Raw genomic sequence first — 11,644 nt, 5'->3', positions numbered from 1 at the left:
ACTGTGCTGATCTAATGGCAGGAGCCAGGTACTTCTCCTGGTCTCCCATGGGATGTAGGGCCCAAGGACTTGGGCCATCCTCCACGGCACTCCCTGGCCACAGCAGAGAGCTGGCCTGGAAGAGGGGCAACCGGGACAGAATCCGGCGCCCCGACCAGGACTAGAACCTAGTTTGCTGGCGCCGCAAGGCGGAAGATTAGCCTAGTGAGCCGCGGCGCTGGCCAGACTCCCCAGTTCTTAAAAAGCCCACCTGCCGGTTCTGCTGCCTGGGCACCAGCCTCCAGCCCTGGTCCTCGGAGCCCCCCTCTCCTCCCCTCTCTCTCACTCTTCCTCCCTTCCACAGGCTGCCTGTCCTGATGCTGGCAATCCAACCACCCCATCTGGGCTGTCTGCCTCCTCTCCTCTTTCTTGCTGTAGTTGGTGAGGTTCTCCCAAAGCGCAGGCAATTCTTTCCCAAGAGAATCCAGGGCCCCAGAGAATCTTGGTGCCCCACCCACTGGCCTTCCTTTGCCCCTAAGGCAGTCCCTGGAGCACCTCTGGGGAACCCCCAGGGTTCTGCTCTGCTAAGCAGATTATTTTGGGGAGCCCTGCCTTGTCTCCAGCTGCGTGAGTCTGCTTTGGCATTTCAGGTCTGTGTCCCCTGAAAACACAAACACGAAGCTGAAAGCAGGGTGGGCTTAGAGCAGCGGTGCTCATGGTTCCAGAACCCCTGGACGGTCCTTACAGGGATCCCAAAGAGCTTCTGGCTTTGTCCCCAGAGCCATCTTGCTGTCCTGTGTGATCTCAGCCTAGGAATGAGCTTCTCTGAACTTTTTTTTTTTTTTTTTTTTGACAGGCAGAGTGGACAGTGAGAGAGAGAGACAGAGAGAAAGGTCTTCCTTTGCCGTTGGTGCACCCTTTGGCGCGCTGCGGCCGGCGCGCTGCGGCCGGCGCACCGTGCTGATCCGATGGCAGGAGCCAGGAGCCAGGTGCTTTTCCTGGTCTCCCATGGGGTGCAGGGTCCAAGCACCTGGGCCATCCTCCACTGCACTCCCTGGCCACAGCAGAGAGCTGGCCTGGAAGAGGGGCAACCGGGACAGAATCCGGCACCCCGACCGGGACTAGAATCCGGTGTGCCGGTGCCACAAGGCGGAGGATTAGCCTAGTGAGCCGCGGCGCTGGCCTTCTCTGAACTTCTTAAGTTTGGGTCTGCATACTCAGTTGGAAGAACTATAGGGAGAATTACACGGGATAATGTAACATCAAAATCATTTTTAAACTCTGATGGATTATGTAATATTGATTATTATTAGTATTAAATTTTATTAAGTCGATAAAGGAGACGCTGCTGTCTCTTTCTGTCGCGTCTTCCAAATAACCAGAAGCACACGTTATGTCAGAAGACTGAGTTCCGGAATCTCTGACCAGACTTGGAATCCTGGCGCCCCATCTACCACCACGTCCCTGAATCCTCTCCCTGGCTCACTGGTGCGAGGAGGGAAAGGACAGGAAAAGAGTATGGACTCCCTCCCCGGGGCTGCAGCGGGGAGTCTGGGGTTATCACACGGGCTGATGGCAGAAGTGGAGGAAGTGTCCACTGCTGCGCAGACGGAGTCAGAGGCAGTGTTTGAGTGTCACAGGGCTGATTTCTCTCGGGAGAGCTGAGGACCCCGGGAGACCCCAGCCCCAGCCCCAGGAGACCGTCAGCGCTGCCTTGGCCTCGGCCCTCAGAGCTGAGGTCTGCCCCAGGCTGCACAGCAACAATGGGCCACCCGGCTCCCACCGCTGCTCTGTTTCTTTCTTTCTTTTTTTTTTTAAATAAGATTTTTATTTATTTTCTAGAGAAGTAGAGTTATAGACAGAGAGAGGGCTGCAACAGCCAGAGCTGGGCCAATCTGAAGAGAGGAGCCAGGAGCTTCTTCTGGGTCTCCCAAGTGGGTGCAGGGGCCCAAGCACTTGGCTCATTTTCCACTGCTTTCCCAGGCCATAGCAGAGAGCTGGATCAGAAAAGGAACAGCAGGGTCTAGAACCGGTGCCCATGTGGGATGCTGGCGCTACCGGCAAAGGCTTAGCCCACTACACCACAGCACCAGTGCCTGCTCTGTTTCAGGCAACCAGGACGCTTGGGCACTTGAGGCCCTCACCTGTGTCCCTCACAGCCACACAGTTCAGTGCGATGTGCTCTGAGAAACTCCCAAATCCAGGGAACTTGACCCTGGCCTCGAGGCACTGTTGACATTGTTATGGCCACTTTTCCAACCCACTCTCCAGAAAGCGTCAGTGTAAAAGCAAGCCATGTGCTGTACGAATTATGATGCGATCCTCTCTACTTTGGTCAGTTTCTAAACTTCGTACAGCACAGTTTAAAAATAAAATGATATTACCTGCCAGGAATAACACACCCATTGAACAAAAGGCAGCTGGCCTGTGACGCCACACCTGGGAGCTGGCTTTGTTAGGCTGCAGCGCTGAAATGTTTGTCTTAAGGGAGGCCCCAGAATCTGTGCGGGTGAGACCCGGGCACTGGACAGCTTGCCCAGGAGATCTGAATGTGCAGCCGGGGTGGGGAGCCTCTGCCTGGGGGAAGCACACGTGGAAGGAGGAGAGGGAGCCGCTGGATGGACGTGGGTCCTGGCCGGCCTCTGGCCTTCCTCTCTGAGTGATGCTGGAAATCTCATCGCCTCTCTGGCTTTCAGGTTGGACTTTGTCCTGGAAAACCACAGAATGAGGTCCTTCCCCATCACGCAGTCTCTCGGCCACCCACGGCTGTACAAGGTGCCATACAGAGATGGGGACAAAGTGGAGACTTTCCGGGAGTCCCTCAAGTTCACACCGGCCAGGCTGACCCTCCTGCCCTCCACCCTCATTTAGCTCACCTATTTGCTCTGCAGCAATCTCAGGATTAAGCCAATTTAACAGAAGACGGTGGCGACACGAAGGGCTATAAAAGATGCATTAGTCCCCGTAATGGCCCATCTCCCCAGACCACTTCCTCCATCTCTACATTTACGGGCTGAGGAAACAGGAGTCACCCAGGAAGGCAGAAAGGCCAGCACGGTGGGTGCCAGGTGTACAGAGAAGGTAGCTGGGTCAGAAGCGAAGTAGCCATGACTCGCACTGGCGCTTGCATGCGAGAGGCATGCTTCCAGGCGTGGCGAAGCCCACTGCACCACAATGCCTGCCTCATGTCTCTCATGTCTTTTTTTTTTTTTTTTTTTTTTTTTGGGCGGGGTGGGGGTGGGTTGGGACTTTATCAAATATTATTCACCTTTCAGTTCATACAAACTCAGTCTCAGATGGGGCTGCACAAGTCGCTATCCCCATAACTACTTCGTGAGGTCCAGGATGTAGGCAGGTGAGTGGTGGGCCCGAGATGAAAGGCACTACACTTCTGCTCATCTAGCAAGGGAAGATCAAGAGATGATGCTTCAGATAAAAGAATCAAGAGGGGCCCGTGCCGTGGCTCACTTGGTTAATCCTCCGCCTGTGGCACCGGCATCCCATAAGGGTGCCAGGTTCTAGTCCCGGTTGCTTCTCTTCCAGTCCAGCTCTCTGCTGTGGCCCGGGAGGGCAGTGGAGGATGGCCCAACCCCTGCACCCCAGGAGGAGGCACCTGGCTCCTGGCTTCAGATCAGGGCAGCACCGGCCGTGGCAGTCATTGGGGTAGTGAACCAACGGAAGGAAGATCTTTCTCTCTGTCTCTCTCACTGTCTAAAACTCTACCTGTCAAAAAAAAAAAAAAAAAATCAAGAGGCTTGTCAATCAGAGGCTGGTGCTGTGGCACAGTGGGTTAAACCACCACGTGTGATGCTGGCATCCTGTATCAGAGTGCCAGTTCAAGTCCCAGCTGCCCTACTTCCGATCTAGTCCCCAGCTAATGCACCTGGGAAGGTAGTTGATGATGGCCCTGCCACTCTTGTGGGAGATTCAGATGGAGTTCCAGGCTCCTGGCTTCCATCTGTTCCAGCCCTGACCATTGCAGCCATCTGGGAAGTGAGCCAGCAGATGAATGATCGATCTCTCTCTCTCTCTCTCTCTCTCTCCATCCTCTCCCCCCACCACACTCTGTCACTCTGCCTTTCAAATAAATTAAAAAATTTTAAAAAAGGACTATGGGGGCCAGTGTTGAGGCATAGCAGGTTTGTGTTCTCACTGTTCCACTTCTGATCCAGCTCCCTGCTAATGCTCCTGGGAAAGCAGCAGAAGATGACCCAAGTGCTTGGGCCCCGGCCACCCACATGGGAGACTTGGAAGAAGCTCCTGGCTCCTGGCTTCAGCCTGGTCCAGACCTGGCTGGTGCAGCCATCTGAGTGAACCAGCAGATGGAAAGATGAAAGATTCTCTCTCTCTCTCTCTCTCTCTCTCTCTCTCTCTCTCTGTAACTCCGATGTTCAAATACATAAATAAATCATTTTAAGAAGAAGTTGCACATAGGATATGAACAATTCACAGAAGGCAAAGTCCAAACACTAAGTAGATCTATGGAAAGACATTCCAAAGAATTAGTAACCAGAGAACTACAAAAGCAAATGAGAGGCCGACTCAGACCTATCAGATTGGTAAAGATTGAGAAGCCCAGTTGTGAGGATGTTGAGCAACTAAAACGCAGCTGATGGGACAGCTAATTTAGGAGTTGGTGCAATGGAGCTGAAATGTATACACGCTGCATGCCCCAGCAGTACCCAGACCCAGCTTTTACTTCTAGGCAAACGCCGGGGAGAGGCTCGGCCCACGCCTCTGCTTGCTAGTCCCGGAAGCTTCCGTAGAGTAAGTCACACAGCGCCGGCTGATTCCTGCCTCACAGCGGTTCACGAGTTTAGGATCTCAGAAGCACCGACAAAGGAGAGGCGGGGCTGGCCGCAGACACCCAACCTTCTGCCTACGGTCCCCTCCCATCAAGCGCACCACGTCCAGCCCCTTCCACCATCTTCCACTTTGGTCTTCTCTCCACCATCCCCCTCTCCATAAACGTCTTCCCTTCTTCTTCCTCTCCTTAAGGCTTCAGGTCCCCGACCAGTGTGGCGGGGCAGATGTAGCTCCCTAGTGGCTGGGGACGCTGCCTCGCTCACCTGCCACCAGCAAGGGCTCTGGGTGTTTGGAGGGAGCAGGGAGCAGACAGCAGAGGGTGCACACAACACTCAGCCAGCCGCAGTGCCCCTGCGCGCGCGGGGCGGGGCAGCCAAGTGACCCCCTTCTCACCCTCGCCCCGCATGTGCGCCAGTCTGGGGACTCAAGGCGAGGGTTCCAGGGCGAGTCTGCTTGAGTTCATCGGTCTGGCTGGCTGCCGGCGGGTGAGCGTTCGCCTCGCTCGCTCCTCGCTCGCTCCTCGGGCTAGCTGTCCCTGGTCCTCCCGCCTCGCCGCCGCCCGCCCCAGCCTGCCTCTCGGTCCTGCTGCCGGGTGGGTGCCCTCGAGTCTCACTCCGCCCTCCTCTGCAGGAACCAACCGGTGAGCCCCGGCTGCCCGGCTCTAGCTGGAAGCGCATAAAAAGCGCTCATCCGGCCGGAGCCGCTGCGCTTCCGCCACTCTTGCAGGTCAGAGCGCGCAGGGGGCTTCCCTGGGGCTTCTGGGCCTGGGAGTGGGGTGGGGGGGCCGATGCCCAGGACAGCGACTCCTCGCAGGCTACGGGGATCTCTCCACCTTCAGGGAAGTTTGGAGAAACAATTTGAAGACAGTGCCCCAGCCTTTTATCCTTTCCGAAAGCCTCTTGCTGCAATGCCTGGTCCATCCCTCCCATCCTGACACCTCTCTCCCGGACTCCCCCTTCTCCCTCCTCCCAACTGTGTCCCCCGAAGCTATCTCCAGCGATCCTCCCCACCATACTTTTCCTCCACCTTAACATTCCCCTTGTCACCCCATTGGATCCACCAGGGCTCCCCCCTGCACGCACTGTCCATCCTTGTCCCTGTCTTCTTCCCTCATCAAACCCTGACCATGGATCCCGGGCCTCCCTGGGTTGCCAGTCCCACTCCTGGGGGCACCCTCTCTGCCCCCAATGCCACCACACCTTGGCTGGGCCGGGATGAGGAGCTGGCCAAGGTGGAGATTGGAGTCCTGGCTGCTGTCCTCGTGCTGGCCACAGGGGGCAACCTGGCGGTGCTGCTGATTCTGGGCCGGCCCGGCCGCAAGCGCTCGCGCATGCACCTGTTTGTGCTGCACCTGGCCCTGACCGACCTGGGGGTGGCGCTCTTCCAGGTGCTGCCCCAGCTGCTCTGGGACATCACCTATCGCTTCCAGGGCCCCGACCTCCTCTGCCGGGCCGTCAAGTACCTGCAGGTGCTTAGCATGTTTGCCTCCACCTACATGCTGCTGGCCATGACACTGGACCGATACCTGGCCATCTGCCACCCCCTGCGCAGCCTCCGGCAGCCCAGCCAGTCCACCCATCCACTCATCGCCGCTCCCTGGCTGCTCGCTGCCATCCTCAGCCTCCCTCAAGTCTTCATTTTTTCTTTGCGGGAGGTGATCCAGGGCTCGGGGGTGCTGGACTGCTGGGCGGATTTTCGCTTCCCCTGGGGTCCACGGGCTTACATCACCTGGACCACCCTGGCCATCTTCATCTTGCCCATGGCCATGCTCACAGCCTGCTACAGCCTCATCTGCCACGAGATCTGTAAGAACCTGAAGGTCAAGACGCAGGCCGGGAGGGGAGAAGGCGGGGGCTGGAGAGCTTGGGACAGGCCTGCTGCAGCCGCTCTGGGGCTGCCCTCCCGGGTGAGCAGCGTCAGCACCATCTCGCGAGCCAAGATGCGGACGGTGAAGATGACCTTCGTCATTGTGCTGGCCTACATCGCTTGCTGGGCACCCTTCTTCAGTATGCAGATGTGGTCTGTGTGGGATGACGACGCCCCTGATGAAGGCAAGTGTGTGGGTTGTTGGGGGGCGTGAGTAGGGAGGGGCGGCCATGAGGGTTAGGGCAGGGCCAGGCGGGTGGCAGTGAGTGAGCAAAGCCGCTCAGAAAGATGATCCCTGTCCCATGTGCAAAGTGGGAGCTGCGAGTCCCATGCAGACTACTCGTGCTGTCTTTCAGGGGTGGCATTTCCTGATTTGTAGATGTTGGTAACTAATTTAACAAATGAAAAAGTCTACCTGGTATGGCCATTGGTGGATTTGGTCCACCAACTGGCAGTTTGCTGGCTGGGCTTAGCATGGCGGGGGGAGGGAGCAGAAAGGGGCTGCCCAATGAGCAGGTCTGCGGCGGTGATTGGTGGCCCAAGAACTCTCCAGGAGCCCTTCCCTGTACCGGGCAGGGCATGACTTGAGTTCCTCCTTGACAGTCACTGACAGCTCTCGTATTTCAAGTCCAGCTGAGATTCTGCTGGGACACAGCGGCAGCTGCCTGGACTGAGGGTGGTGGGGAAGCCGGTGAGGACTGAGAAGTGGGGGCGTGGCTCCTTCGTCGGTGGCACATCCCCGGCCCTTGCTCTGGACCCAGCTCAGATGGACCAAACCAGGCAGATGCTTTCAAAGCCCAGGATCTGTGGGACTGTGTCCCCGGATGGGGAAGACAGAACGAATGCCACCCCTGGCCAAGGCGAGGGCCTGTGCCTCCTGCATAGTAGTAACTGTACGGTGACTAGGCGCAGGCTAGCAGCTGGGCCAGACTGCAGGCGGCTGAGTTTGTTGTTGAGGCCGATCCCTCCCTGCTTACAAATGCTCCCTCCTCGTGCTCCCCCTGCGCCCCTGGACCTGTCCACTCAGCTGCCCAGGGCCGTGCGCCTTCTCCTGGGCATCCTTACCTTGGGTCTCCCTTTCTTTTGGGCCACGAGGGATGGATCACACCTCTGAGCACACCCACGGGGGGGTTGCACAAGGCACCAGGTAGCTGCAGCCTCCGCGGTGGTTTCCACAGTGGGCACTCAGGTCTGGCCTTTGAGTTCGCCGGATGAAGCCCCAGGCACCTGGTGTGCCACCCCGCACTGCTGCGGTAACTGTGCGGGGTGGAGCCCGTCCTCACAGCTACCCTCTTGGCAAGAGGAGTTCCATTTGTTCGTTAGAAAGAATATTATATTTGGAAGGACCCTTCTCAAGGTTTTGCAGCCTCACTGCCCAAGAGGGAAATGAGTCTCTCCCTACAGGAGGGTCTGAATCTGAGGACTCAGGACAAGCACTGGTCTGGCACAGGGTGCTGGCATGCCTTATGCCTTAGAGCCGATGGCATAGTTGCCAGTGGGCAGCCAGGCTCCTCCGAAGGCCCTCCCCTGTCCCCAGCACAGGCAGTGTCACACACGCAGGGACAGAATGACTGTGTGAGTGGGCTGCCCCGGAGATTGAAGGAGAATGGACTACAGAGTGCAGCAGGAAGCCGTGGTCCACACTGCAAGTGGGGCCGAGGGCAGGAGAGGCCTCATTTCTGTTTCCCCTGCATGCGTTATAGACGGTATCTTATCCACTGGGGGGTTCAAGGTCTAACTTCCTGTTTGGGTGGACCCTATCCCTAGGTTTACCCTTTTTTTTATTTATAAAGATTTATTTATTCAAAAGGCAGAGTTACGGGGCTGGCGCTGTGGCATAGCAGGTTAACACCCTGGCCTGAAGTGCCGGCATCCCATATGGGCAGTGGTACTAGTCTCGGATGCTTCTCTTCCCATCCAGCTCTCTGCTGTGGCCCGGGATAGCAGTAGAAGATGGCCCAAGTCCTTGGGCCCCTGCACCCATGTGGGAAACCTGGAAGAAGCTCCTGGCTCCCGACTTCGGATTGGTTCAGCTTCAGCCATTGCAGCCATTTTGGGAGTGAACCAGCGGATGGAAGACCTCTCTCTCTCTCCTCTCTCTGTAACCCTGTCTTTCAAATAAATAAAAAGTAAATCTTAAAAAAAAGGCAGAATTACAGAGAGGGAAGGAGAGAAAGAGAGACTGTCTGTTCACTAGTTCAGTCCCCAAATCGCCACAACAGCCAGAGCTAGGCAAGGCTGGAACCAGCAGCCAGGAGCTTCTTTCGGATCTCCCATGTGGGTAGCAGGGGCCCAAGCACTTGAGCCATCTTCCACTGCTCTCCAGGCGCATTAGCAGGGAGCTGGATCGAAAATGAAGCAACCAGGACTCGAACCATCATCTTGACCCATGGTGGCATACCAATTCCAGCCCCGAAGTTCACACTTCTAAATTCAACTTGAAGCAAACCTCAGCTCGTACCCTTACCTTGTAGTTACACAACCTACGGAACAAAAACCAATCAGTGAACTGAGATGCTGGAGTCAGGAGTCCCAGGTTCAAGTCCCAGCTGTGACAGAACCCAAGGGAACCCCTTCTCCTCTCTCTAGCTCGGTGTCTTCGTCGGTGGGGGAGTAGGGGACCTGGGTGCTCTCCCCGGGGCCCCCCGGCTCTCAGGCTGAGTCTGCCCCTGCTTGCTCTGTCTCTGGTAGATTCCACCAACGTGGCCTTCACCATCTCCATGCTTCTGGGGAACCTCAGCAGCTGCTGCAACCCCTGGATCTACATGGGCTTCAACAGCCACCTGCTGCCGCGGCCCCTGCGTCACCTGGCCTGCTGCAGGGCCCCGCGGCCCCGGATGCGCCGACAGCTGTCCAACAGCAGCCTCTCCAGCCGCCGCACCACGCTGCTGACCCGCTCCAGCTGCCCGCCCACCCTCACGCTCAGCCTCAGCCTGGGCAGGAGCCCCGGGCCCCAAGAGTCACCCAAGGACTCCGAGCAGGCGGATGGGGAAGCTGCCACCGAGACCAGTGTCTTTTAGACAGGATGCCCTGGGGTCCAGCACGGCCTGGCGGAGGGTCCCTGCCTGCCTCAGGCTCTGGGTCTAAGAGCTGAAGAGTCAGGGCTGGAGTCAGAGGAGCTCAGGTTGAGACCGGGTATAGAGGCCAGTATGGCCGTCCCTACCCTTGGTGCCACAGCGCCCCCTAGTGGGAATCAGGAGAAGCACACAGGGTATCCCGGAACCCCAGCACTGTTTGGGGCTCCTCGTTCAGGCCAGCCTTGTGCCTTGGCTACCTGTTTCCATTCTCACTCGAGGAGTACATCACAGTCCAGCTAGGAGAGAGGAGACGTGAAAAACTGGACGAGGACCCTTGGAATGCTGTTGGGGTTTCGCTGGAGAGAGAGGATTGTTTCATGGCCGTAGCTGAGTTGGAGCGGGGCTGCACCTGCCTTGCCCACCTGTCTGCCGCAGGCAGCTGGCCAGAGGGAGACACGGGATTCAGCTCAGCTGAAGGCCAGCTCCTCTCCTCCCACGCCACCCCTCCTCACAGGGGAAGACGGGGAGAGCGCTGTGGCCCAGGGGAGTGAGTGTGGCAGGGGGAGTCACAGTAAAACCGGGAGCCAGAGTTGGGCTGGGGCAGCCAGCACGAGGTGCCCTCCCTCTCTGCCCCGGCAGGTCCAGACTGCTCCTCCCTCTGGGGCTGCACAGAGGAGACGTCCCTGGAGAAAGGGCGGTGTGGTCGCGGCTCAGATGGCCCTGAGCTCTTCATTCGTTGCCGTGAGTGTATGGGTGCTGGGATCAAGTCGGGAGTCCAGGACCCGAACCTCGGCTCTGCCTTCAGCACGGTACCTCCCTCTCCGGATGTCAGTCTCCTCACCGTGGAACAGGTGCAAGGTGCTCCCAGGACCTCCCCAGCTCCACAAGACCAGAAATGGTGAAACAGCCGAGACACACAGAGGGCGACCCAGCCAGCGCGCTCCGGGAGAATCGTCGGCTTCCCGTGACAGTGACACTATAGTCTGGGGACTGTGGGCCCTGCCATGGCCAACTGTCCACTTCCATCCTCGGCTGTGTGACGCTGGGTCCCCCTCCAAGGCCAGGGGAGACAGGAGGGCCAGGTAGAGTCTGGGGCTTTGCCTGTTCCTCCTTGTCTCCGGGGGACGACATCCACAGGGAAGCTTCCCTGCTCTTGATGGTGCTGGAACGTTCAGATGGCCTGGTCCTGGCCTGCTGTCACCCACGGCCACCTTTAGTAACATGCTGGCTAGTCCTCACTGTCCTTGCCATGGGGATCGAATGGCACTGTGGATGTCAACATGGTTGGTGCGCCCACGGGCTCCCTGCGAATGTGAGGAATTGCTGATAGGATTAAGGGCCCCCGAGCGCAGCTCCGGGGAGCAGGGTGTCTGTCCGCCCCACGCTTCGGGACTGTAAAGGCTTTGCAGAGCCACTTCTGGAAGACGCCGCCCTAGGCTTCCTTAGAAGAGAGGCACTTGGGTGTTGTGAGCGAGCGAAGTGTCCAGCGCTTCTGTGCTGGGGACCTGGGGAGTGCGACCAGGACTCGAGGCAGGTGGGAGAAGCCCCAGGCCCCTCTTCACTGCCCATGTCAACCCTGACATCCAGCCCACTCCTTCCCCACCCGTCCGCCATGGTGCGGCTGGGCACAGGAGCCGTCCACGCCAGCCAGAGCTGTTGCAGTTGCTCCTCCCCCTGCTTAGAGCAGCTTCTGCCCAGCACTAGCCCCCTGCCCCGCACTGGTGCCTGCGGCGGGCAGACACTAAGCAAGTCCTTGTTCATCACCATGCCTGGGAGCGGCCACCAGCTATGTGCCCCAAAGACCCAGATGAGAGTCTTGATCTCACCTCTTTTCTACTTGTACGAACCTGAGTAGCCGTGTAGTCTCTGTGGCCAGCACTTTGCTCAGTTGTTCAGTGGGGATAGTGATGCCCACATTGTCGGCATAGAACATTCCACGGATGCTGATGGCTCCTGATTGCCCTGGGCCCAGGAGA

The 11,644-nt window shown here is 57.9% G+C and overlaps 1 protein-coding gene across 1 annotated transcript; it reads left to right on the top strand.

Annotated features, from left to right (window-relative positions):
* Positions 1 to 5,179: 5,179 nt before the first annotated feature.
* On the top strand, positions 5,180 to 9,868 carry AVPR1B (arginine vasopressin receptor 1B). Its single transcript, XM_002717441.4, has 2 exons — positions 5,180 to 6,836; positions 9,343 to 9,868. Exons 1-2 carry the CDS (start codon positions 5,912 to 5,914, stop codon positions 9,669 to 9,671), a joined length of 1,254 nt encoding a protein of 417 aa, XP_002717487.2. The 5' UTR covers positions 5,180 to 5,911; the 3' UTR covers positions 9,672 to 9,868.
* Positions 9,869 to 11,644: the final 1,776 nt, after the last annotated feature.

The sequence above is a fragment of the Oryctolagus cuniculus genome, chromosome 13, assembly GCF_051225735.1.
Source record: "Oryctolagus cuniculus isolate XC-2025 breed Fujian yellow rabbit chromosome 13, ASM5122573v1, whole genome shotgun sequence".
Classification (NCBI taxonomy): Eukaryota; Metazoa; Chordata; class Mammalia; order Lagomorpha; family Leporidae; genus Oryctolagus; species Oryctolagus cuniculus.
The sequence above is the reverse complement of the archived record's forward strand: the minus strand, read 5'-3'. Positions and strand labels throughout refer to the sequence as shown.

Coding starts and splice junctions, on each gene's coding strand:
- AVPR1B (XM_002717441.4), top strand. CDS start 5,912: ATGGATCCCGGGCCTCCCTGGGTTGCCAGTCCCACTCCTGGGGGCACC. Junction 6,837..9,342: donor TGACGACGCCCCTGATGAAG/GCAAGTGTGTGG, acceptor TGTCTCTGGTAG/ATTCCACCAACGTGGCCTTC.